The following is a 27,748-nucleotide window of genomic DNA, read 5'->3' on the forward strand; positions in this document are numbered from 1 at the left end:
CCCCCCCCTCCCTGTCCGGTCCGGGTTCGCTTGCCTCGTCAGCGTCCGCGTTTTTCCCGGCCCCCCCCAACCCCCCCGAACAGGACCCCCTTGAGCTTGTCCCTCAGCTGCCACCATGAGCGGTAAGGATGAGTCCACTCCAAGCTTAGGGGTGGGAGGGGAGTGAGGGGGCGCGCGCGAGGGCCGACCGGGCGATCCCCGCCGTGAGGGGGGGCGGGCGGGAGGCGGCGGCGGCGGCCTAGGTCCCGCCCGGGGCGGAGGGAAGGGAGGGAGACGGGGCAGTGACGGGGCCTCCGAGGAGGAGGGGGATGGGCCGCCCGCCCCGGGGGAGGGGGCAGCGTGGCCTCGCCCGCCCCCTGCCCGCCCCGGCCACGGGGGACGGGCTTTACCCCCCACTACTCGGCCGCCAGCCTGAGCTCCTCCCGCCGGGGGCTGGAGCCGCGGGGGCGGCCCGAGTAGTGAAGGCCCCGCCTGGGCCTACCGCCTGCCTGGTCCGCCCCTGATCCAAGGCCCTCCTCCCCCCACTTTCCGTAGATTTCCCTTCCCCCCCACCGTCCCGCCCTTTCCACGCCCCTCACCCCGAAACCGCCCTTTCCCTCAGGGCCCGCCCTCCGCCCCGAAACCTCCTGATTACTAACCCGTAGACCCCTTTAGTCCCTTATCAGTATTCACAAATGGTTTCCTACTCACATTTTTTATTTCTTTTTTCTCCCTTTCCCCTCTCCTCTTGTTATTTTTCTCACTTGGATTTTTCTTTCTCCGTCTCTTTTTTTTTTTTTTTTTGAGATAGAGTTTCGCTCTTGTTTCCCAGGCTGGAGTGCAATGGCGAGATCTGGGCTCACTGCAACCTCTGCCTCCCAGGTTCAAGTGATTCTCCTGCCTCAGCCTCCCGAGTAGCTGAGATTACAGGCCTGCGCCACCACGCCCGGCTAATTTGTATTTTTAGTAGAGACAGGGTTTCTCCATGTTGGTTAGGCTGGTCTTGAACTCTCGACCTCAGGTGATCTGCCTGCCTCGGCCTCCCAAAGCGCTGGGATTACAGGCGCGAGCCATTGCGCCCGGCCTCTCCATCTCTTTTAACCTTAATTTTAGCAAGCTTTCTATCCACCCACATGTTGTTTTTTGCCTTACCTATTCTTTTCTTTTGTTTCCCCCAGGATACTTTTTCTCATTTTGAAACTCTTTCAACATGCCTACCGTCCTTCACATTTCCTATCCCCAAAGCACTTTTTGAATGCTTTCTTAGTTTAATTTTGTGCAAGGGAGAATTGAGGCCCACTTTTGGCACCACTGAGCCTATTTCATGTCTTGCGTGCCCTGCAGCTCCCCTCTGTCCTCTAATCCATTTTCTTTATACTGGCGCCTTTCGCCTTCTGTTAGTCATTGCTGTTTCATCATAGCCTCCTTTTATCCTTGCTACTTCACTTCTTTTCTTCCCTCAAGTTTAAGTTGCTTGTTTTTTAATTCTTTCAGACCAAGATCACTCCATGGATGAAATGACAGCTGTGGTGAAGATTGAGAAAGGAGTTGGTGGCAATAATGGGGGCAATGGTAATGGTGGTGGTGCCTTTTCACAGGCTCGCAGCAGCAGCACAGGCAGTAGCAGCAGCAGTGGAGGAGGAGGAGGGCAGGTAAGTGATCATCACAGAGTGGGGAAGGTGTTGAGAGGATGTAAATATTATTAGATAGTTGCCTTACTCTTCACAGAAAGCTTTTTAGGGAGGGACTAAAACATTTTATAGGTGAGGAAGTAAGCACAGAGATTGGAGATCCCCAAAGACAGCAGTTTCAGCAATACAGATAGGTGTTTCTGTTTTTTGCTCCTTGTCTGCACTACGTTGCTGTTTATTTGTTGTATACTGCCCCCTAGGCTGGCAGCTGGGTGTCACTAACTCCTTTCCTCTCCCTTATTTTCGGCCAGGAGTCCCAGCCATCCCCTTTGGCTCTGCTGGCAGCAACTTGCAGCAGAATTGAGTCACCCAATGAGAACAGCAACAACTCCCAGGGCCCAAGTCAGTCAGGGGGAACAGGTGAGCTTGACCTCACAGCCACACAACTTTCACAGGGTGCCAATGGCTGGCAGATCATCTCTTCCTCCTCTGGGGCTACCCCTACCTCAAAGGAACAGAGTGGCAACAGTACCAATGGCAGCAGTGGCAATGAATCTTCCAAGAATCGCACAGTCTCTGGTGGGCAGTATGTTGTGGCTGCCACTCCCAACTTACAGAACCAGCAAGTTCTGACAGGACTACCTGGAGTGATGCCTAACATTCAGTATCAAGTAATCCCACAGTTCCAGACCGTTGATGGGCAGCAGCTGCAATTTGCTGCCACTGGGACCCAAGTGCAGCAGGACGGTTCTGGTCAAATACAGATCATACCAGGTGCAAACCAACAGATTATCACAAATCGAGGAAGTGGAGGCAACATTATTGCTGCTATGCCAAACCTACTCCAGCAGGCTGTCCCCCTCCAAGGCCTAGCTAATAATGTACTCTCAGGACAGACTCAGTATGTGACCAATGTACCAGTGGCCCTGAATGGGAACATCACCTTGCTACCTGTCAACAGCGTTTCTGCAGCTACCTTGACTCCCAGCTCTCAGGCAGTCACGATCAGCAGCTCTGGGTCCCAGGAGAGTGGCTCACAGCCTGTCACCTCAGGGACTACCATCAGTTCTGCCAGTTTGGTGTCATCACAAGCCAGTTCCAGCTCCTTTTTCACCAATGCCAATAGCTACTCAACTACTACTACCACCAGCAACATGGGAATTATGAACTTTGCTCCCAGTGGATCATCAGGGACCAACTCTCAAGGCCAGACACCCCAGAGGGTCAGTGGGCTGCAGGGGTCTGATGCTCTGAACATCCAGCAAAACCAGACATCTGGAGGCTCACTGCAAGCAGGTCAGCAAAAAGAAGGAGAGCAAAACCAGCAGACACAGCAGCAACAAATTCTTATCCAGCCTCAGCTAGTTCAAGGAGGACAGGCCCTCCAGGCCCTCCAAGCAGCACCATTATCAGGGCAGACCTTTACAACTCAAGCTATCTCGCAGGAAACCCTCCAGAACCTCCAGCTTCAGGCTGTTCCAAACTCTGGTCCCATCATCATCCGGGCACCAACAGTGGGGCCCAATGGACAGGTCAGTTGGCAGACTCTACAGCTGCAGAACCTCCAAGTTCAGAACCCACAAGCTCAGACAATCACCTTAGCCCCAATGCAGGGTGTTTCCTTGGGGCAGACCAGCAGCAGCAACACCACTCTCACACCCATTGCCTCAGCTGCTTCCATTCCTGCCGGCACAGTCACTGTGAATGCTGCTCAACTCTCCTCCATGCCAGGCCTCCAGACCATTAACCTCAGCGCGTTGGGTACTTCAGGAATCCATGTGCACCCGATTCAAAGCTTGCCGTTGGCTATAGCAAATGCCCCAGGTAAGGCTTCCAATCTTTTGCATTTATTGGGAAGTAACTCTAGCATCTTAGCTGAAACTTGAGTTTAAAGAAGGGAATAGAGCCTTTTGAGATAACACTTTGTTGAGGACTAGTCGTTTAGGCAAATAAATTAGAGAAATATAGATTCTGTTAAAGTAATTTGGAACTGAAGTAAAGGAAACTTCTCCAGTTAGTTTGATGAGAAAGGAGCACTTCTGAGCAATACTCTGGAGTCTGTGTACCACTCAGTGTTTTTGGTGCTGCAGAATAAGGGTTGACAAACTTTTTCTGTAAAGGGTGAGATAGTAAATTTTTTAGGCATTGTGGCCCAGATGTCACATTTTCTTTTTTTTTTTCCCCCCCACGCTTTATTTTTTTGGAGACAGTCTCACTCTGTCACCCAGGCTGGAGTGCAGTGGCTCTATCTCGGCTCACCACAACCTCCGTCTCCCGAGGTTCAAGCAAATTTCCTGCCTTAGCCTCCTGAGTAGCTGGGATTATAGGCACCCGCCACTATGCCCGCCTAATTTTTTGTATTTTTTACTAGAGATCAGGTTTCACCCTGTTGGCCAGGCTGGTCTTGAACTCCTAACCTCATGAGCTGCCTGCCTCAGCCTCCCAAAGGGCTGGGATTACAAGCATGAGCCACCCAGCCCAGCCTCTGCACCCCTTTAAAAATGTAAAACTGGCCGGGTGCGGTGGCTCACGCCTGTAATCCCAGCACTTTGGGAGGCCGAGGCAGGTGGATCACGAGGTCAAGAGATCAAGACCATCCTGGTCAACATGGTGAAACCCCGTCTCTACTAAAAATACAAAAAATTAGCTGGGCATGGTGGCATGTGCCTGTAATCCCAGCTACTCGGGAGACTGAGGCAGGAGAATTGCCTGAAACCAGGAGGTGGAGGTTGCAGTGAGCCGAGATTGCGCCATTGCACTCCAACCTGGGTAACAAGAGCGAAACTCCGTCTCAAAAAAAAAAAAAAATGTAAAACCGACAGGGAGCGGGGTGGGGGAGGTTGTAGTGAGCCTAGATTCCGCCATTGCACTCCGACCTGGGCAGCAAGAGCAGAACTCTGTCTCAGAAAAAAAATAGATAAATAAAAATGTAAAACCATTCTTAGCTCTAAGACCTTCTTTGGCCTGTGGGCCAACTCCTCGATAGGATAAAAATTGATTATGAGTGGGGTGTGGTGACTCACGCCTGTAATTCAAGCACTTTGAGAAGACAGGTGGGTGGCTTGAATTCAGGAGTTCAAGACCAGCTTGGGCAACATTTTGAAACCCCCGTCTCCAACAAAAATACAAAAATTGGCTGGGTATGGCACATGCCTATAGTCCCAGCTACTCTGGAGGCTGAGGCTACTTCGGAGGTTGCAGTGAGCCAAGATTGTGCCACGGTACTCTAGCCTGGGCGACAAAGCAAGATTGTTAAAAAAAAAAAAAATACAAAAATTAGTCAGGCAGCTGGGTGTGGTGGCTCATGCCTGTAATCCCAGTACTTTGGGAGGCAGAGGAGGGCAGATCACCTGAGGTCAGGAGTTCAAGATTAGCTTGGCCAACATGGTGAAACCCCTTCTCTACTAAAAATAGAAAAAATTAGCTGGGTGTGGTGGCACGCACCTGGTAGTCTTAGCTATATGGGAGTCTGAGGCCAAGAATTGCTTGAACCTGGGAGGCAGAGGTTGCAGTGGACTGAGATTGCCTCACTGCACTCCAGCCTGGTCAATAAAGCAAGACCTTGTCTCAAAAAATAAAAATAGTCCAGGCGTGGTGGCTCACGCCTGTAATCCCAGCACTTTGAGAGGCTGAGGCAGGTGGATCATGAGGTCAGGAGTTTGAGACCGGCCTGGCCAACATGAAACGCCATCTCTACTAAAAATACAAAAATTACCCAGATGTAGTGGTGGGCACCTGTAATCCCAGCTACTTGGGAGGCTGAGGCAGGAGAATTGCTTGATCCCAGTAAGCTGATATCCACCACTCCACCCCAGCCTGGGTGACACAGTGAGACTCCGTCTCTAAATAAATAAATAAAATAAAACTTGATTATAAACTTGACCTGTTTGTAGAACACAGATTAAATCATCAGATATTTCTTGTGAACTGTAACTCCTAATTGAAAGGAAAATGTTGTAACGGATTCCGGAATGATTTTTCAACAAAATAAGTTGCCTGGTTAATATTAACCAGAATATCTCACACTCTGAGTGTGCTAGTTAATCAGGGTTTAATTTTTTTTAACTCCTAGTTATCTTTTTTTATTTTTCTTTGGAGTCTTGCTCTGTTGCCCAGGCTGGAGTGCAGTGGTTTGATCTACGCTTACTGCAACCTCCACCTCCAGGGTTTAAGCAATTCTCTGCCTTAGCCTCCCTAGTAGCTGGGATTACTGAGGCCGCCACCACGCCCTGCTAAATTTTTTTTTTTTTTTGAGACGGAGTCTCGCTCTGTCACCCAGGCTGGAGTGCAGTGGCGCACTGTTGGGTCACCACAACCTCCGCCTCCTGGGTTCAAATGATTCTCCTGCCTCAGCCTCCCAAGTAGCTGGGATTACAGGTATGCGCCACCATGCCCGGCTATTTTTTGTATTTTTAAGTAGAGATGGGGTTTCACCATGTTAGTCAGGCTGGTCTTGAACTCCTGACCTCGTGATCCACCCACCTTAGCCTCCCAAAGTGCTGGGATTACAGGCGTGAGCCACTGTGCCCGGCTCTAAATTTTTGTATTTTTAGTAGATACAGGATTTCACCCTCTTGACCAGTCTGGTCTTGAACTCCTGACCTTGTGATCCACCCACCTTGGCCTCCTAAAAGTTCTGGGATTACAGGCATGAGCCCCCGCCCGGCCAGCTCCTAGTTATCTTAAAAACAAAATCTCATAGCTTCCCTTCACACTAACAAATGAGTGTCCTAGGTGATTCTGATACTTCCTAGGTAGAGAGTAAGTTTCTAGACTGCTTTGAAAGTACTATGTATGGTTAGGAAGGGAGGAAAAGGAAAGGGAATGAGATAAGTTGGGGACTGGAATGGAGTGGAGGAGGTAGGATTGAGAAGAGTTAAGAATGAGGAGAGCATCAAAGGAAATAAAAATCTGGGAAGAATGTTGAATTGGTTGACCATAATGTTCAGCCTCTTTCATTTTGAACTAATGTTTCATTATTGGTTAATTTGAAATTTAAAACAGAAAACAGTTCTATGTAGACCATATCTTTTTTTTTTTTGAGACGGAGTTTCGCTCTTGTTACCCAGGCTGGAGTGCAATGGCACGATCTCGGCTCACCGCAACCTCCGCCTCCTGGGTTCAGGCATTTCTCCTACCTCAGCCTCCGGTAGCTGGGATTACAGGCACGTGCCATCATGCCCAGCTAATTTTTTTGTATTTTTAGTAGAGATGGGGTTTCACCATGTTGACCAGGATGGTCTCGATCTCTTGACCTCGTGATCCACCCGCCTTGGCCTCCCAAAGTGCTGGGATTACAGGCGTGAGCCACCGCGCCCGGCCTTTTTTTTTTTTTCTTTTTTGAGATGGAGTCTTGCTCTGCTGCCCAGGCTGGAGTTCAGCGATGCAATCTCTGCTTACTGCAGCCTCCCTCTCCTGGTTCCAGTGATTCTTCTGCCTCGGCCTCCCAAGTAGCCGGGATTACAGGTGCATGCCACCATGCCCAGCTAATTTTTTTTGTATTAGTAAAGACGGGGTTTCACTGTGTTGACCAGGCTGGTCTCGAACTCCCAACCTCAAGTGATCTGCCTGCCTTGGCCTGACTGTATAATTTTAAGTTCCATCGTATGGAGCTAATCTTTAATAAAGCACAATAAAAAGATACACATACAGTTTTGTTTTTGTTTTTTTAATTTTTTTCTTTTTAAAGATGGGGTTTCACCATGTTGGTCAGGCTGGTCTTGAACTCCCGACCTCAGGTGATACTCCTGCCTTGGCCTCCAAAGTGCTTGGATTACAGCCATGAGCCACCACACCCAGCCTACACACACAGTTCTTACTTTTTTTTTTGAGACGGAGTCTGGCTCTGTCGCCCGGGCTGGAATGCAGCGGCATGATCTCAGCTTACACAACCTCTGCCTCCCAGGTTCAAGCTATACTCCTGCCTCAGCCTCCTGAGTAGCTGGGCCTACAGCGTGTGCCAGCATGCCTGGCTAATTTTTTTTTTTTTTTTTTTTTTTTATTTTAGTAGAGGCAGGGTTTCACTATGTTGGCCAGGATGGCCTCAATCTCCTGACCTCATGATCTGCCCTCTTCCGCCTCCCAAAGTGCTGGGATTACAGACTTGAGCCGCTGTGCCCCACCACACATACATTTTTATATTCTAGCATAGTTATACAAATATGGAAAATAGTTTAATATCACCAAACTTGCAGTTCTTTTGGCATATACATGCGGGTTTATAAATTGTTTTACTTTTGTTACCGAGTCCTCATTTTATTTAGACTGATTCTTACGTAAGTGAGGGAAACAAATAAGCAACCATATTTCCTGCCTCCTACAGTTTTGGTGAATTTGGAGGGAAAGTCTGCTTAAAGTCCCTGACTTTCTTTTTTTTTTTTTTTTTTTTTAAAGACGGGGTTTCACCATGTTGGTCAGGCTAGTGCTGAACTACCGACCTCAGATGATCTGCCTGCCTTGGCCTCCAAAGTGCCTGGATTACAGGCATGAGCCACCACGCCCGGCCAAGGTCCCTGACTTTCTTACAGTCCTGTGGTGTGTTTAGAGAGACTACATGATTGCAAAGTATTGATCCTGAGTAAGATAGAAAAAAAAAAAATACTACATGTTGAACTTTAACAAGACAGTAATTTTCTTAGTTAATTGAAATCTTAGAGCTGGAAGGAATAAAAGTTATCTAGTACAACTGCCTTATTTTCTAGATGAGGAAATTGAGGTAGAGAGAAGCACTTAAGTAATGAGACAACAGCCAGAGCTGGGGTTAGTTCTACAAGTCTAGGGTGTAACCTCTTTTACTAGGGACTTGAAAAATTATTTAGATTGTTAAAAACGTATTCGAAAAGGTGTTTTTGCTTTCAGATTTAATGCTCTAGAACTGACAGGTGTTTTTATAAATTAAAATTGATGGGAGTAGAAATGAGAAAAGTTTTATAAAAACTGAGGTCAAGGCTGGGCATGGTGACTCAAGCCTGTAATCCCAGCACTTTGAGAGGCCAAGGCAGGCAGATCACTTGAGGTCAGGAGTTCAAGACTAGCCTGGCCAACATAGTGAAACCCTGTCTCTACTAATAATACAAAAATTAGCCGGGTGTGGTGTCATGTGCCTGTAATCCCATCTGTGTGAGAGGCTGATGGAGGGTGAGGGGAGCGGAGGTGTGAGGTGAGCAGAGGTGTGAGGTGGAGGTTGCAGTGAGCTGAGATCATGCCACTGTACTCCAGCCTGGGTGACAGAGAGTCTGTCTCAAAAAAAAAAAAGAAAAAGAAAAGAAAAAACTGAGCTAGACAGCATAGAAAATTTGACACTTCTGGGTAATTAATCTACACCATCATGTTTGTTTTCTTTTTTTTTTTTGAGATGAAGTCTCACTCTGTCACCCAGGCTGGAGTGCACTGGCATGATCTTGGCTCACTGCAACCTCCATCTCCCAGGTTCAGGCAATTCTCCTGCCTCAGCCTCCTGAGTAGCTGGGACTACAGGTGTGCACCACCACGCCCAGCTAATTTTTGTATTTTTAGTAGAGACGGGGTTTCACCACGTTGGTCAAGCTGGTCTCAAACTCCTGACCTCATGATCCGCCCGTCTCGGCCTCCCAAACTGTTGGGATTACAGGTGTGAGCCACCTTGCCCGGCCCATCATGTTCGTTTTCCATTTGCTCTTTGATTGAAGTATCCAGTTTTGCTCTTCTTCAAAGCAGACTGTGGATTATTCCTTTTAATTATTTGGATCCTTGGAATTTCTAAAAGGCTATAACTTAGGCTCTAGAGAACAGTTATGAGGCATCTCATTGCTAAATCATGCTGTGGGGAAGTCTGCCAGGGCTACCTACTTGTTATTGATGGTCTCTGAGCTGAAGAAAATGCATGTGTTTCTGTAAGGTAACAGGAACTTAACATTCACTAATGAGAGAATGAGGCATTGACAAGCTGTTTTGTGAGAGATTGTTTGCTTCATTAATAGAGGTTTTTGAAAATCCAGGTTTCCTCCTTTCTGGCTAGTAATAATTGTGCAGCATTTTTCCTCTTTAATTGATCTTTTTCCTTAATGAAAGATAATAAAATCATTTCCTGGAAGCTTAGTGCTTTTCAGTTTTTGCCTTCCTGCTACAAAGTATCTTGTTTTAGCCAGGCATGGTGGCTCACACCTTCAATGCAGCGCTTTGGGAGGTCAAGGCACGCAGATCACTTGAGCTCAGGAGTTCAAGATCAGCCTGGGCAACATAGGGATCCCCTGTCTCTACACAAAAAATACAAAAATTAGCTGGGCATGGTAGCACATGCCTGTAGTCCCAGCTACTTGGGAGGCTGAGATGGGAGGATCGCCTGAGCCCAGGAGACTGAAGATGCAGTGAGCTGTGATAATGCCATAGCACTCCAGCCAGGGCAATAGGGTGAGTCCCTGTCTGGAAAAAAAAAAGAAAAAAAAAAAGGTGGCTCACACCGTAATCCCAGCACTTTGGGAGGCCAAGGTGGGTGGATCATGAGGTCAAGAGATGGAGACCATCCTGGCCAACATGGTGAAACCCCATCTCTACTAAAATTACAAAAAATTAGCTGAGCGTGTTGGTGAATGCCTGTATTCCCAGCTACTTGAGAGGCTGAGGCAGGAGAATGGATTGAACCTGGGAGGTGGAGGCTACAGTGAGCGGAGAATGCGCCATTGCACTCCAGCCTGGGCAACGAGCAAAACTCTGTCTCAAAAAAAAAAAAGTTATCTCATTTTACCACCCTTCTCTGATAGTTATTTTACTGTAAAATATAACCTTTTGGCAATATGTTCAACTTCTTGGTGGTATGATGTAGAAAGAACATTGGATATGAAAGCATGTTGTATGATGCATGTATATATCAATGTACAAAGTGAGATATATTACATGATTGTGGGAGACTGCAGCTTCCTTGATGTTCACTTAGTCTGTTTACATTTATTATTATTATTATTATTATTATTTTGAGATGGAGTTTCACTCTTGTTGCCCAGGTTGGAGTGCAATGGCACAATCTTGGCTCACTGCAACCTCCACCTCCCAGGTCCAAGTGATTCTTCTGCCTCAGCCTCCCAAGTAGCTGGGATTACAGGCACCCATGACCACACCCGGCCAATTTTTGTATTTTTACTAGAGATAGGGTTTCGCCATGTTGGCCAGGCTGGTCTAGAATTCCTGACCTCAGGTGATCCGCCTGCCTAGGCCTCCCAAAGTGCTGGGATTATAGGTGTGAGCCACCTTGCCCCGCCAAAATGATCTTTTTCTTTTTTTTTTTTTTGAGATAGTTTTGCTCTTGTCGCCCAGGCTGGAGTGCAGTGGCACGATCTCAACTCACTGCAACCTCTGTCTATGGGATCCAAGCTGTTCTCCTACCTCAGCCTCTCAAATAGCTGGATTACAGGCGCTTGCCACCATGCCTAGCTTATTTTTGTATTTTCAGTAGAAATGGTGGTTTCGCGATGTTGGCCAGGATGGTCTTGAACTCCTGGCCTCAACTGATTTGCCTGCCTTGGCCTCCCAAAGTGGTAAGAATACAGACATGAACCACTACGCGTAGGCTGAACCAGCCATCTTTGTGTTCCTGTGTTTTTCATGGCTCTGTCCCTTGTGGGTGATAGTGAGGAGGGACCACCCAGTAAACTGAGTTTAATTTCCAGACTATGAAATTATCTATGAACTCTTAGTTTTTTTAAAAGTCATCAATGAATTTTTTTTTTTTTTTTTTTTTTTTTTGAGATGGAGTCTAGCTCTGTTGCCAGGCTAGAGGAGTGCAGTGGTACAATTTCAGCTCACTGTCACCTCCGACTCCCTGGTTCAAGCCATTCTCCTGCCTCAGCCTTCCGAGTAGCTGGAATTACAGGCACACGCCACCACACCCAGCTAATTTTTGTATTTTTGTATTTTCACTATGTTGGCCAGGATGGTCTTGATCTCCTGGCCTCCCAAAGTGCTGGGATTATAAGCATGAGCTTTTTTTTTTGACACCCTTCCTCTTTATCAGCACCTTTTTCTTTCATTTTGTAGTCATATTTTCCCAGATCTTTACTTTATTTTATTTTTCATTTAAAGCCTCAGATTTTTTTCTTAGCCACTGCTGAGTCCTGAAACTCTTGCCCCAAGTTGAGGGGGAGCTGGCTTTTAAAGATTAAATTTGGATGATTTCTTGTGAGTTCTGTCTAATAAAGAGTACAGGGCTAGGCTTTGGCAGAAGAGTAGAATACATTTCCTTGATGGATATAATTCACTCACGAACCAAATTTCAGATACTAAAAATAAAAATTTCACATCTGCTGGGTTTTATTGGGGTCAGGAAAATGTCTTCTTAGAAGTTAAGTTGAATGTGATACCAGGTTTGGTTTGCCAAGGGTGTCACTAAACTTGAGGTCAGATTGCTGAGATCTAATTTGTTTAAAAGTTGTGTTTTAGTCTAGTACAACTGGACATTAATGAAAAGTAGGTTTAGATGATTTAAATGTCTTAGCAGTTATAATTTTCGTTCAAAAGGTCATGAGATAATTTTCTGTTTTAAGATACTTTGTCAAATACAATATCAAATGTTTCTGCATCTTTTGTCTTTACCTAGTATTGTACTTGTTTCTCTTTTTAATTTAAAAAGTTTGTTTTCTAGAGATATCAGCACAAGTATATATCAATATATATCAAACAAAGATATATACTTGTTTTTTAGGATGTTTAGTGCTTTTTTTAAAGGATTATTTCCGTTTAAGTAGGAAAGATGTCATCTGAAATCTTAAGTGCTTTGATTGATTTGAAAATCAGTGGGATATGAGAAGACAGTTTCAGACCTTTTCAATTGCTCCTATTTATTCATTCCAGTGGCTTTCTCTAAATGATGTCATTGTTAAATCACGTTGCCTTGTGTAATGTGGCCATTTTAGTTCTTAATTAAATAACAAGAGTACAAAAGTGCCTTCTGTTTCAGAAAAGTTTTCTATCTGTTCTATCTTCCTTTCCCTTTGTTTCATTTTGTAAAGTAGCATGTAAACGTGCAACTAATAATTTAGTTCTGCTCATTACTTGTTTCTAGTTTTTGTTTACCCACTTTGAAAATGTTTTAAAATGTAAGGTGAACATCTGTAGAAAAGCTTTATTACATAATGCTTTTTAAGTTACTTATTGAGTGTCTGTCAACATTAGTGGATAGTAGTTGAGTTTTTTCATTTTGCTATTTAATTGAAAAACAAGCACATTATTTTTCATATTTTTTATAGAAAATGTTACAATAGTATTCTTTAACATTTAGCAGTATACAGGGTCTGGTATGCTAAAAGATTACTTTAAAATATATTTGACCACACTATGATATGACTATATTGTTAATACTGTGCTAGATTTTAGATTCACCTTTGTTACATAATCCTGAGGTTTGGGATACAAACGATCTTGATACCCAGGTCGTGAGCATAGTACCCAGCAGTTAGTTTTTCCACCCTTACCCCTTACCCTCCCCTATCTAGTAGTCCCCAGTGTCTATTGTTGCCATCTTTATGTCCATGAGTACCCAATGTTTAGCTCCCACTTATAAGTGAGAACACGCAGTATTTTGTTTTCTGTTCCTGTGTTTATTCACTTAGGATAATGGCTTCCAGCTGCATCCCGACATGGATGCAAAAGATATGACTTCATTCTTTTTTATGGCTGTCCTGAAAAATGTTTCTGTAGAAAGTTTTTAAGTGTATCTTTGAGTTCGTTGCAAATCTGTGCTGTAATTTGGATTTGTTCTTTTGTTCCAGTGTTTTTTGGACTCTTGGGAAATTGGGCAGTATTACTTGTTTGACAGGTTTGGATGTGCATATCTAACTTATTGTGAATCCTCCTTCTCATCTATATACAAAATAATAATTTAACTACTTTGGAGGAGGAGTTTGTGTGTGTGTGTGTGTGTGTGTGTGTGTGTGTGTGTGTGTGTGTCTCACTCTTGTTGGAATGCAGTGGCATGATCTTGGCTCACTGCAACCTGTGCCTCCCAGGTTCAAGTTATTCTGCCTCAGCTTCCTGAGTAGCTGGGATTACAGGTACCCACCACCATGCCTGGCTAATATTTGTACTTTTAGTAGAGACAGGATTTTGCCATGTTAGCCAGGTTGGTCTTTAACTCCTGATCTCAGGTGATCTGCCCACCTCAGCCTCCCAAAGTGCTGGGGTTACAGGTGTGAGCCACCGTGCCTGGCCTTTCCCCCCACCCGCGAGTTGGAGTTTTGCTCTTGTCACTCAGGCTGGAGTGCAGTGGCATGATCTCTGCTCACTGCAACCTCCACCTCCCTAGTTCAGGTGATTCTCTTGCCTCAGCTTCCCAAGTACAGGCCCAGCTAATTTTTTTTTTTTTTTTTTTTTTTTTTTTTTGAGATAGGGTTTCGCTCTTGTTGCCCAGGCTGGAGTGCAGTGGCTTGATCTTGGCTCACCGCAACCTCCACCTTTTGGGTTCAAGCGATTCTCCTGCCTCAGCCAACCAAGTAGCTGGGATTATAGGCATGTGCCACCACGCCCAGGCTAATTTTGTATTTTTAGTAGAGACGGGGTTTCACCATGTTGGTCAGGTTGTTCTCGAACTCCCGACCTCAAGTAATCCACCTGCCTCAGCCTCCCAAAGTGCTGGGATTATAGGCGTGAGCCACCGCACCTGGACGAATTTTAAAATATTTTTAGTAGAGACTGAGTTTCACCACATTGGCCAGGCTGGTCTCCCTGACTTCAGGTGATCTGCCCACCTTGTCCTCCTAAAGTGCTAGGAATACAGGTGTGAGTGCCCCCACCCCCACCCCTTGCCTGGCTGTTTTGTTGATTATTTATTTATTTTGGTGACAAGTTCTCACTCTGTTGCCCAGGCTGCTCACTGCAGCCTTTATCTCCTGGGCTCAGGTGATCCTCCCACCTCAGCCTCCCAAGTATCTGGGATTAGAGGCACAAGCCACCACAGCTAATTTTTTTTTTTTTTTTTTTTTTTTTTTTGAGACAGTTTCCCTCTTGTTGCCCAGGCATGCAGGTGATTCACCCGCCTTGGTCTCCCAAAGTGCTGGGATTACAGGTGTGAGCTGCTGCACCTGGCCGATATTTAGTCTTTGAAATCAAGGTCAACCGTGTCACATCTGGTGTTTAGAGAGATTAACCCCACCCCCTGTTTTTTTTAAATTAGGGAGATGTGATCTGTTTTCCTGACTGTTCCTTGTTTTTTCCTTGATATGCTTGAGACATTGTTAGAGCAAAATTTATCTTCATAATTGTTGCCCACCTGCCCATCTGTTGTTTTTCATATTATGCTGGAAATTCCCTTCACTGCCTTCCTGTTCCCCTACCCACCATTTCGGACTTAAAAAAAATATGTATGTGCGTATATATATACATTTATATATCCTGATGTATTTTTAGGAGATATGGTTTAACAACTTTTTAAAAGATGATAAAGGGCCCAATATTTATTTATTTATTTATATGAGATGGCGTCTCACTCTGTTGCCCAGTCTGGAGTGCAATGGCACTATCTCGGCTCAGTGCAACCTCTGCCTCCCAGGTTCAAGTGATTCTCTTGCCTCGGCCTCCCAAGTAGCCAGGACTACAGGCGAATGCCACCACACCTGGCTAATTTTTGTATTTTTAGTTGAGATGGGGTTTCACCATGTTGGCCAGGATGGTCTCGATCTCTTGACTTTATGATCTGCCTGCCTTGGCCTCCCAAAGTGCTGGGATTACAGGTATGAGCCACCTCGCCTGGCCCCTTTTTCTTTTCTTTTTTTTTTTTTTTTTGAGACAGAGTCTTGCTCTGTCACCCAGGCTGGAGTGCAGTGGCATGATCTTGGCTCACTGCCTTACTGCAACCTCTGTCTCTCCAGTTCAAGTGATTCTCCTGTCTCAGCCTCCCAAGTAGCTGGGATTATAAGTGTCCACCACCACACCTAACTACTTTTTTGCATTTTTAGTAGAGATGAGGTTTTACCATGTTGGCTACGCTGGTTTTAAACCCCTGACCTCAAGTAATCCGCCTGCCTCGGCCTCTCAAAGTGCTAAGATTACAGGTGTGAGCTGCTGCGCCCTGACAGGGCCCAATATTTTTTTTTCTTTTCTTTTCTTTTTTTTTTTTAAGAGTGAATCGCATTCTGTTGCCCAGGTTGGAGTACAGTGGCATGATCTTGGCTTACTGCAACCTCTCCCTCCTGGATTCAAGCAATTCTCCTGCCTCAGCCTCCTGAGTAGCTGGAGTTACAGGCACATGCCACCACGCCCAGCTAATTTTTGTATTTTTAGTAGAGACAGGATTTCACCATGTTGGGGTCTCGAACTCCTAACCTTGCGATCTACCTGCCTTGGCCTCCCAAAGTTCTGGGATTAGAGGCACCCTGCCGGCCCAATATTTCTTATGACTACTGGCAGTATGATAATTTCTGAAAGTACTCTGCTTAGAGTTTCTTGCACTAATTAAAAAAAAAATAAATTTTATGTAGATCATTTGCCTTAAAGAAGATAAAAAGCCCTTAACTCTGAAAACTGTGTTTGGAAATTTTCCAAATCATCAAATTTCTTTTTTTTTGAGACGGAGAGACCGCCTCGCACTGTTGCCCAGGCTAGAGTGCAGTGGCGCAATCTCGGATCACTGCAACCTCTCCCCCTTCCAGGTTGAAGCGATTCTCCTGCCTCAGCCTCCTGAGTAGCTGGGACTACAGGCACCTGCCACCACACCTGGCTAATTTTTGTATTTTTAGTATAGACGGGGTTTCACTGTGTTGGCCATTTTTAAGAGAAATGGGGTCTCACTATGTTTGCTTGGCTGGTCTTGAACTCCTGACCTCAGGTGATCCACCGGTGTCGGCCTCCCAAAGTGCTAGAATTACAGATGTCAGACACCTGACCTGACCTGACTTTTTTTTTTTTAGACACTAGGTTTCTCCATGTTGGTCAGGGTGGTCTTGAACTCCCAACTTCAGGTGATCCACCCACCTCAGCCTCCCAAAGTGCTGGGATTACAGGCGTGAGCCACCGCACCCAGCTCTGACTTTTTTTTTTTTTTTGCAGTGTTAATTCACTTTATTTTTATTGTATAAAAACCGTATGTTGTAGCCACAGCTGGAGCTTGGGTCCTCTGCCTGGAGACTCTGGCGTGGGTCTTGACGAGGTGGTCAGTGAATTCCTGATAGTGAGACTTGGTGAATACAATCTCCTTCCAGAGGTCGGGGGTCAGGTAGCTGTAAGTCTTAGAGATGGCATCAAAGGTGGCCTTGGCGAAGTTGCCCAAGGTGACAGTGCATCCCCTGGCTGAGGTGTAGCAGTCATCGATACCAGCCATCATAAGCAGCTTCTTGGGCACAGGTGCTGAGATAATGCCAGTACCCCTGGGCACGGGGATGAGGCGCACCAGCACAGAGCCACAGCAGCCTGTCACCTTGCAAGGGACGGTGTGGGGCTTGCTGATCTTGTTCCCCGAGTAGCCTCTGTGCACGGGGACAATGGAGAGCTTGGCCAGGATCATGGCCCCACGGATGGCAGTGGCCACCTCCTTGGGACACTTAACACCCAGACCGACATGACTATTGTAGAGTCCCCAATAGCAACAAACACCTTGAACCTGGTGCTCTGGCCAGCACAGGTCTGCTTCTGCACCGGCATAATCTTCAAAACCTCATCCTTGAGAGAGGCCCCCAGGAAAAAGTCAATGATCTCAGATTCCTTGATGGGCAGAGAAAAGAGATAGATCTCCTCCAGACACTTGATCTTCATGCCTTTGACCAGGCGGCCCAACTTGGTGACAGGCATCCACTCCTTATCCTCGGCCTTGCCTCTGCGAGCTCCGCAGCCTTGACCCTGGCCCCGTCCACGGCCGCGACCCTGGTCCCAAATGCCACTGCCGAAACCTCTGCGGAAGCCACCAAGGTCCCCCATCCCAGGGCCTCCGGGCCCCCCTGCCGCAGCGGCGTCATCCGCCATTTGGTGTTTTATCAGAGAAGAAGCGACTTTTTTTTTTAAGAGATGGTGGTCTTGCTGTGTCATGCAGGCTAGGGTGGGTGCAGTGTCATGATTATAGGTTACTGCAGCCTCAAACACCTGGACTCAAGCAGTTCTCCTGCTGTGGCCTTCCAAAGTGCTAGAATTACGGATGTGAACCACTGTGCCTGGCCCCGGCTGACTCTCTTGTTAGGGGGTAATGCAGCTGGTGGCCTTAAAGCCAGTTCTCATTTAGCATTCTGAAAATTCTAGACCTCTTAAGCATTATGCCCTTCAGGCCGGACACTGTGGCTCACCCCTGTAATCCCAACACTTTGGAAGGCTGAGGTGGGTGGGTCACCCGAGGTCAGGAGTTCGAGACCAGCCTGGCCAACATGGCGAAACCCGCAACTCTACTAAAAATATAAAAATTAGCTGGGTGTCGTGGTATGTGCCTGTGATTCTCTGAGGCAGGAGAATCGCTGGAACCTGGGAGGCAGAGACTGCAGGGAACCAAGATTGTGCCACTGCACTCCAACCTTGGTGACAGAGCAAGGCACTGCTCCCCACCCCCGAAAAAAAGGGCCAGGTGCAGTGGCTCATGCCTGTAATCCCAGCACTTTAGGAGGCTGAGGCGGGCAAATCATGAGGTCAGGAGTTCGAGACCAGCCTGGTCAATATGGTGAAATCCCATCTTTACTAAGAAAAAAAAAAATTAGCCAGGCATGGTGGCGGACGCCTGTAATCCCAGCTACTCGGGAGGCTGAGGCAGGAGAATCACTTGAACCTGGTAGACAGAGGTTGCAGTGATCCAAGATTGTATTACTGTACTCCGACTCCATCTCAGAAAAAGAAGAATGAGAAGGAGAGCTTTATTAGGCATAGTAACTCAAAATTATGTTGAAGAGCTGAAAAGAGTAGGGATTAGGTACAGAAGTAAAATCAAGAGCCTGGATTTCTAGATGTTAAGTCTGTCCTACCTCATTTACTTATTATTTTCTTTCCTTTAAAATAGATAAAGCTGGCCGAGTTAACACCTTGCATTTATAGAAATCTTTTTTGGTTGTTTGTTTTTTTTTGAGATGGGCTCTCACACTGTCACCCAGACTGGAATGCAGTTTGTACAATCACAGCTTATTGCAGCCTCCACCTCCTGGGCTCAAGTGATTATCCTGCTTCATTCTCCCAAGTAGTTGGGACTCCAGGCACACGCCACCATGCCCAGCTAATTTTTTTTTTTTTTATAGAGATGAGGTCTTACTATGTTGCCCAGACTGGCCTCAAACTCCTCGGCTGAAGTCATCCTCCTGCCGTGCTCTCTCAAGGTGCTGGGATTATAGGTGTGAGCCACCACGCCTGCCCAGACATCTTAAATATGTGGATAGAGTTGCTAACTTATTTACAAGATGCCATGATAGACGAATACTTATTTATAGTAAATGCTTCAAAAATTTGAGAAAGGCCAGGCAGCTGTGGCTAACACTTGCAATGACAACACAACACTTTGGCGGGCTTGACTGGAGGATCACTTGAGCCAAGGAGTTCGAGAACAGCCTGGGCAACATGGCGAGACTTGGTCTCCTTAAAAATAAGAAAGAAGTCTTGAGAAGAATGTTATCTGTCACTTTATAAGGTACTACTTTTTACCAGTGGCCTAGAGCTATGTTTGAAAATGTCGGATATGACCAACTGAGTGATGATGAGAGTCTAAAAAATTTTAGCATAAATTATTTATTTTTTTGAATTGGAATCTGGTTCTGTTGACGGGGCTGGAGTGCAGTTGAGTGATCATAGCTCACTGCAACCTTAAACACTTTGGCTCAAGCAGTCCTCCTCCCATCTTAGCCACCTGAGTAGCTGGGACCATAGGCACCTGCCACCATGCCCAGCTAATTAATATTATTATTATTATTATTATTATTATTATTATTATTATTTTGGCAACGAAATCTTGCTCTGTTGCCCAGGCTGGAGTAAATGGCACAATCTCAGCTCACTGCAGCCTCTGCCTCCCAGATTCAGGCAATTCTCCTGTCTCAGCCTTTCGAGTAGCTGGGATTACAGGTGTGTGCCACGATGCCCAGCTGATTTTTTTTTTTTTTTTTTTAGTAGAGACAGTTTTACCATGTTGGCCAGGCTGGTATTGAACTCCTGACCTCAAGTGATCCAACCACCTTGGCCTCCCAGAGTACTGGGATTACAGGCGTGAGCTACCATGCTTGGCCTATTATTATTTTTTTATAGACAGAGTGTTTCTGTGTTGCCCAGGCTGGTCTTGAACTCCTAACCTCAAGCAGTTCTCTTGCCTCAACCTCCCAAAGTGCTGAGGTTATAGGCAGAACCATATATAAATATATTGTCATTGCTGGTTCAAAGTAGGTTATAAGCAGAACCATATGTAAATATACAGACATTGCTGGTTCAAAGTAAATGTACATTTAAATTTTTAATATTTTCAAATTGGCCTTCAAAAAGGTTGTACTAATTTATCACCATCTGTGTATGAAAATGCCTGTTTCTGATGAGGCGTGGTGGCTCATACCTGTAATCCCAGCGCTTTGGGAGGCCAAGGCAGGTGGATAACCTGAGGTCAGGAGTTCAAGAACAACCTGACCAACATGGTGAAACCCCGTCTCTACTAAAAAAAAGAAAAAGAAAAATTAGCTGGGCATGGTGGCGCATGCCTGTAGTCCCAGCTGCTCGGGAGGCTGAGGCAGGAGAATCACTTGAACCAAGGAGGCAGAGGTTGCAGTGAGCCCAGATCACACCACTGCACTCCAGACAGAACGAGTCTATCTCAAAAAATAAAAAACGAGAGACAGATAAGGAAGGAGGGAAGGAAGGAAGGAAGGAAATAAATGTCTGTTTCCCTGTACCCTTACCAATGCTGTATATTATTAGAGTTTGAATTTTTGGTAATCTGATTGGTGAAAACTTACAAATGCATTATAAGTGGAGTTGCATTTTAAAAATTATAACTGAGATTTGATCAGATTTTTACATATTTATTGGCTCTTGGTATTTTCTTTTCTTTTTGGAGGTTGGAGAGGGGACGGAGTTTTGCTCTTGTTGCCTAGGCTGGAGTTTGGTGGTACCATCTTGGCTCACTGCAACCTCTGCTTCCCAGGTTCAAGCCATTCTCCAGCCTCAGCCTCCCAAGTAGCTGGGATTACAGGCATGCGCCACCACACCCAGTTAGTTTTGTATTTTTAGTAGAGACGGGGTTTCTCCATGTTGGTCAGGCTGGTCTTGAACTCCCGACCTCAGGTGATCTGGCTGCCTCGGCCTCCCAAAGTGCTGGAATTTCAGGCATGAGCCTGTCCGGCTCTTGGTATTTTCAATGATGATTCTTGAGATTTCATTGAGTCTTCAGGTGTCATTGAATGGAATAGCTAAACATAAAAAAGGTTCAAAACTTGTGGTACTGTGAATCTGGGATGTCAATTCAAAAGAAATGATGCTGTGAATGTAGGGTATTGCTGAGATGCCTATGATAACCTGCACATGTCACATGTTGACCCTTTTCTCAATTTCAGGTGATCATGGAGCTCAGCTTGGTCTCCATGGGACTGGTGGTGATGGAATACATGATGACACAGCAGGTGGAGAAGAAGGAGAAAACAGCCCAGATGCCCAACCCCAAGCTGGTCGGAGGACCCGGCGGGAAGCATGCACCTGCCCCTACTGTAAAGACAGTGAAGGAAGGTGAGTTGACCTAGCCAATTTCTTAAAAATATAAAGAAAAATTGGCCGGGCATGGTGGCCCACGCCTGTAATCCAAGCACTTTGGAGGCCAAGGCCAAGGCGGGCGGATCAAGTTAATTTTTTTTAGGATTTGATACTCAGAGCTAGGTGCAATGGCTCATGCCTATAATCATAGCACTTTGGGAGGCCATGATAGAAGGATCACTTGAACCCAGGAGTTTGAGACCAGCCTGACCAACAAAGTGATAGCCCATCTCTACAAATTTTTTTTTTAAAAGACGGAGTCCTCCTCTGTTGCCCAAGTGTGAGTGCAGTGGCATGATCTTGGCTCACTGCAACCTCCGCCTCCCAGGTTCAAGCAATTCTCCTGCCTCAGCCTCCTGAGTAGCTGGGACTACAGACATGTGCCACCACACCTGGCTAATTTTTGTATTTTTAGGACAGATGGAGTTTCACCATGTTGGTCAGGATTGTCTTGAATCTCCTGACCTCAGGTGATCCGCCTGCCTCGGTCTCTCAAAGTGCTGCAATTACAGATGTGAGTCACTGCACCCGGCTCTACTACAAATTTTAGTGGGAATATTTTACTGACAATAAAAAGAGGAAATGAAATTTGAGACAAAGTCTTGCTTTGTTTCCCAGGCTGGAGTGCAGTGGTGCAATCTTGGCTCACTGCAGCCTCCACCGCAGGTTCAAGTGATTCTCCTGCCTCACCCTTCCGAGTAGCTGAGACTATAGGCTCGTGCCACCACGTGCAGCTTATGTTTTGTATTTTTAGTAGAGACGGGGTTTCAACATGTTAGCCAGGATGGTCTCAATCTCCTGACCTTGGGAGTTGCCGAACTCGAACTCCCAAAGTGCTGGGATTACAGGCATGAGCCCCCTTGCCTGGCCAAAAAAAAAATTTTTTTAGAGACAGAGTTTCACTCTTGTTGCCCAGGCTGGAGTGCAATGGCATGATCTTGGCTCACTGCAACCTCTATCTCCTGGGTGCAAGCAATTCTCCTGCCTCAGTCTCCCAAGCAGCTGGGATTACAGGCATGTGCCACCACGCCCAGCTAATTCTGTATTTTTAGTAGAGATGGGGTTTCACCATGTCTGTCAGGCTTGTCTCGAACTCCTGACCTCAGGTGATCCTTCCACCTTGGCCTCCCAAAGTGCTGGGATTACAGGTGTGAGCCACTGCATCCAGCCTTTTTTTTTTTGAGACGGAATCTCACCAAGCTAGAGTACAGTGGCAGGGTGATCTTGGCTCAGTGCAACCTTCACCCCTGGGTTCAAGTGATTCTCTTGTCTCAGACTCCTGAGTAGCTGGGACTACAGGTGCGTGCTGCCACGCCCAGCTAACTTTGATATTTTCAGTAGAGACAGGGTTTTACCATATTGGCCAGGATGGTCTCCATCTCTTGACCTTGTGATCTGCCCACCTCAGTGCTGAGATTGCAGGCTTGAGTCATCCTCAGCTGGCCTAACTTAAATTTCTTTATAGAGATGGGGTCTCCCTGTGTTGCCCAGGCTGGTCTCAAATTTCTGGGCTTAAGCAATCCTCCTGCCTCGGCCCCACAAAATGTTAGGATTACAGGTGTGAGCTACCTTGCTCAGCCTAGAAGACTTTTTTAAAAGAAGCATTGGCTGGGCATGGTGTGATCCCAGCACTTTGGGAGGCCAAGGCGGGCAGATCACCTGAGGTTGGGAGTTCAAGACCAGTCTGACCAACATGGAGAAACCCTGTCTCTACTAAAAATACAAAAGTAGCTGGGTGTGGTGTCGTGCGCCTGTAATCCCAGCTACTCAGGAGGCTGAGGCAGGAGAATCACTTCCCGGGAGGCGGAGGTTTTGGTGAGCTGAGATCGTGCCATTGCACTCCAGCCTGGGCAACTAAAGTGAAAGTTCATCTCAAAAAAAAAGCCTCTGGCCTGGCACAGTGGCTCACACTTGTAATCTCTGCACTTTGGGAGGCAGAGATGGGCGGATTCATCACCTGAGGTCAGGGGTTTGTGATCGGCCTGGCCAACATGGCTAACCCTGTTTCTACTAGAGATAGAAAAATTAGTTGGGCCTGGTGGCGTGCACTTGTAGTCCCAGCTACTTGAGAGGCTGAGGCCAGATAATCTCTTGAACCTGGGTAGGAGAGGGAGAGGTTGCAGTGAGCTGTGATCATGCTACTGCACTCCAGCTTGGACGACAGAGTGAGACTTCATCTCAAAAAAACAAAACAGAATGAACAACAACAAAATGAAGCCTTAGCTAGGCACGGTGGCTCACGCCTGTAATCCCAGCTGTTTGGGAGGCCCAGGCGGGTAGCTCACAAGATCAGGAGATCGAGACCATCCTGGCTAACACAGTGAAACCCCATCTCTATTAAAAATAAAAAAAATTAGCCGGCGTGGTGGCCCACGCCTGTAGTCCTAGCTACTTGAGAGGCTGAGGCAGGAGAATCACTTGAACACAGGAGGCAAATGTTGCAGTAAGCTGAGATTGTGCCACTGCATTTCAGCCTGGGTGACGGAGAGAGACTCAGTCTCAAAAACAAAAAAAAAGGAAGCCTTTTTCAAAAATAAAAGTTTGGTCACACCTGTAATCCCAGCACCTTGGGAGGCTGAGGCGGGCAGATCACAAGGTCAGGGGTTCGAGACCAGCCTGACCAACATGGTGAAACCCAGTCTCTACTTAAAAATACAAAAATTAGCCGAATGTGGTGGCGCGCCTGTAATCCCAGCTACTTGGGAGGCTGAGACAGGAGAATTGCTTGAACCCGGGAGGGGGAGTTTGCGGTGAGCCAAGAGCGCACCATTGCACTCTAGCCTGTGCGACAGAGCGAGACTCTGTCTCAAAAAAAAAAAAAGTTTGAGTAAGTTTGGTGTAGGTTGGGTAATTGCTGTTGATACTTTGTGGTTCTTTAGTTTCTGTCTCTAGAATGAATGATGAATAGTTGTATTCTCATTTTTAGGGGTTCAGGGGATCCTGGCAAAAAGAAACAGCATATTTGCCATATCCAAGGCTGTGGGAAAGTATATGGCAAGACCTCACACCTGCGGGCACACTTGCGCTGGCATACTGGCGAGAGACCATTTATGTGTACCTGGTCATACTGTGGGAAACGCTTTACACGTTCGGATGAGCTACAGAGGCACAAACGTACACACACAGGTGAGCAAGAGCCTGTGGGAGAGAAAAATGTAATAGATCAGAATGAAAAACACAAAATACACTTACAAAATAACTAAAATTTATTAGCAACTTAATTTGAAACTGAATTATATGGGCCACAAATGGAATTGGAGTTAATCTGGAAAACTTTTTAAGAAGGAAGGAGGGCCGGGTGTGGTGGCTCACGCCTGTAATCCCAAAACTTTGGGAGGCCAAGGCGGGTGGATCTCTTGAGGTCAGGAGTTCGATACCAGCCTGGCCAACATGGGGAAACCCCATCTCTACTAAAAATACAAAATAGCCAGACTTGGTGGCCGGCACCTGTAATCCCAGCTACTTGGGAAGCTGAAGCAGGAGAATCACTTGAACCCAGAAGGCAGAAGTTGCAGTGAGCTGAGATTGCCCCACTGCACTCCCACCTGGGTGACAGAGCAAGACTCTGTCTCAAAGAAAAAAAAGGAAGGAGCTAGATTTTGAGTGGGATTTTGAAGGCAAAGTATTGAAACCATTACTCTTAGTCCCTGCCTTGCCTTACTTTTCTGCTAAGTTCTGCCATCCTTACTGAGTACTCCCTAACCTTTATCTACTTTTCTTCCCTGTCCCCCCAACCAAAAGGAAAAGATACTTCAAGATTTTTCTTGTTTTTAATCATCTTGTCATACTGGCCTTATTCAGCCTAGTAGAGTTTGAAAGCAGTGAATTAGGTAAGGTAATCTCACTTCCTACCATGTCAGCTTCTTTTCTTCCTTTACCTAGGTGAGAAGAAATTTGCCTGCCCTGAGTGTCCTAAGCGCTTCATGAGGAGTGACCACCTGTCAAAACATATCAAGACCCACCAGAATAAGAAGGGAGGCCCAGGTGTAGCCCTGAGTGTGGGCACTTTGCCCCTGGACAGTGGGGCAGGTTCAGAAGGCAGCGGCACTGCCACTCCTTCAGCCCTTATTACCACCAATATGGTAGCCATGGAGGCCATCTGTCCAGAGGGCATTGCCCGTCTTGCCAACAGTGGCATCAACGTCATGCAGGTGGCGGATTTGCAGTCCATTAATATCAGTGGCAATGGCTTCTGAGATCAGGCACCTGGGGCCAGAGACATATGGGCCATACCCATCAACCCTGGGATGCAAGGTAGCATGGGTCCAAGAGACATGTGGGAAGAGAGAGCCATGAAGCATTAAAATGCATGGTGGTGGGAAGAATTGGGAGAGGGATACAAGAGAAGAGATGGGGTCCTGGCACCCATCTGTATCATCAGTGCCTCTTTGAAGGTGGGAAACAGTGAAAATTCTGTTGGCGCCACCCTTTGATGAGCATTTGTTTGACCCCAGTTTCTTCTTAAACTTCTTTCTCCAGCCTACCCTTCCTGTGTTTCTCTTCTCAGCTCTTCCATGATGGATCACCCCCCCCCATTTCCTAAAGCCATCATGCCTTGATAAATATATATGATCATTGAAATACTTTTTAACAAAAAACAGATTCTATATTATTATATATATATATATATATAAAGATATATAGAGATGCATTCACAGGGGTTGGCTGGGAGGAGGAAGAAGACCATTCTGTGACCAAAATACTTTGGTCATTTTTTTTTTAATATTGCCTTATTTCCCTATGGCTGAGCCTTGTTGTGACACATCAAGCTTTTCTGTAGATGTTGTCTTGGCTTCCCACCAGAGTAAGCATTCATATGCTCTGCTTTTAGTTTATATATACATACATAATGTTTTTCCTTTCATTATTTTGTCTTTTTATTTGGGATCAGCTTCTTGCACTCCTTTCCTGACTCAACTGTTGCCATCTCACATTCTCTCATCTGATCACTTCATGTTTTATTTTTGTTAGTGCCTGGATGAGGCACTTCTGTCAATTTTTTCAAGACCTTAGTTCCAGCAGCAGAATGGAAAAACCCTGAAGCCCAGGCTGATGCTTGAAGTAGCTGTGGAGGGAGTATTAAAAATACTACTGACGCAGGCACCTTCTTGGTGCTGGAGAGTCAAAGGCATCTCCCTTCATTAGCTGTTCTAAGCATTGAGAATTAGGAGTCTTTCAGTGGAATTGTACAAGAGACCCTTTGAAGATAATAATCTTGGCTAAGTTTGTATGAACTGTCAAAAAATGGTCCAGTAATAGGTAGGGGGCTTTCACTAGGAAAATCATGTGCTGAGAAGAGGAAATGACTCATGGTAGTCAGGTTCAGGAGCTAGTGGAGTATTTGGACTTTGATACCACTATCTTCCAAGGTAGCTCTAAGTTTTAATGTGGGCTTCTGAGTTTATATTCTGAAAGGAAATACACTTCTTCTTTTGAACATCCCCACTAGGTTCTTTTCCATTATTGAGAAGGAGCATCAGCCAATGAATCTGTTCCAGGTTTCCATTCTGCAGAACTCCTCCAGAGCATGTGCTAGTGGCAGGACAGTGGTTCTTACAATCTTTTCCCTTAACTTTTCATTGTATGTTCTTGGGTGCTTCCTAAGGGAAAAGGAAGCACATGATCATTAAGAATGATAGCCCAGAACAAAAAGAAATCTTGTCTTACCACTGTGGTTTATAGGAGAGATTGGGAGAAATCATCCTGTTTTCTCCATGACCTGATTGCAGAAGAGACTGATCCAAAAATTATAACGGCAGGGAACCCAGTGCATTTGGCACTGAGATTTAAATGCAACCAGAATTGTCCTCAAGGCCCAGCCATAAAAGCATTGTCTCTCTCAACCTTCTGGTACCTTGTTAGAGAGCTTTTCACTGTGAGGAAGTATGGAAAAATGGTTGTGTGTGTGTGTGTAATCTGTTAGGTTGGGGATAGGTTTTCTGCTAGCCAATATTAAAAGAGACCTGCAATAAAAAAAATTACCCTGATCCGATAGAAAGCAAGTGTTTTTGTATGACTGTGTGCGTGAATGTGTGTTTATGCCTGTATATGTCTACACACAGATGAGAAATTATATTTGAAATTGTTGGAAAATAAATTCAGATCAAAATGCCTTTCAGGCCCACTACCTAGAAATCTATCTTAAAACCTGGATATGTTCCTAAGGTCATTTCTTTGCTTATGCTAAATTAATTATAATTGTGAATGGAGGATGTTCTACTGTACTTTTTTAAAAAAGAAACTATTTTTGTGTTTGAAAATGAAACCAACATCCAGATCTATAGCAGAGTCCTTATTCTTTTCATAAATCTTTTTACTTTGGCTACAAATAGATGATGGTATGATTCTATTATATATTTTATATAAAATCCATCCAAATTAAGTTTTGGGTAAATGTGTTGTTGTTTAACCTGAAATACAATAATTTAATACTCTAAACAATAGTTCACTCCATTTGGTCCTTTCTCCACAGATGTAATTCTGTTTTAAGCTCA

General features: G+C 45.7%; 1 protein-coding gene and 1 pseudogene across 3 annotated transcripts; one reads left to right on the top strand and one right to left on the bottom strand.

Annotated features, from left to right (window-relative positions):
• Positions 1-27,463, top strand: SP1 (Sp1 transcription factor). 3 transcript variants are annotated; one of them, XM_064377139.1, is made up of 6 exons: positions 1-122; positions 1,474-1,631; positions 1,922-3,434; positions 21,062-21,230; positions 24,181-24,380; positions 25,137-27,463. In XM_064377139.1, the coding sequence occupies exons 1-6, from the start codon at positions 116-118 to the stop codon at positions 25,448-25,450; spliced, it is 2,361 nt and encodes a 786-aa protein (XP_064233209.1). In that variant the 5' UTR covers positions 1-115; the 3' UTR covers positions 25,451-27,463. The 3 variants fall into 3 exon arrangements, with proteins under 3 accessions (XP_064233209.1, XP_064233210.1, XP_012305741.2); XM_064377140.1 differs by having other exon boundaries at positions 2,066-3,434; XM_012450318.3 differs by lacking the exon at positions 1-122 and adding an exon at positions 673-861.
• LOC105715867 (small ribosomal subunit protein uS5-like) lies at positions 16,627-17,528 on the bottom strand (annotated as a pseudogene).
• Positions 27,464-27,748: the final 285 nt, after the last annotated feature.

The sequence above is a fragment of the Aotus nancymaae genome, unplaced genomic scaffold, assembly GCF_030222135.1.
Source record: "Aotus nancymaae isolate 86718 unplaced genomic scaffold, 86718_ANA_hifiasm-v0.15.2.pri h1tg000016l, whole genome shotgun sequence".
In the NCBI taxonomy this organism is placed as follows: domain Eukaryota; kingdom Metazoa; phylum Chordata; class Mammalia; order Primates; family Aotidae; genus Aotus; species Aotus nancymaae.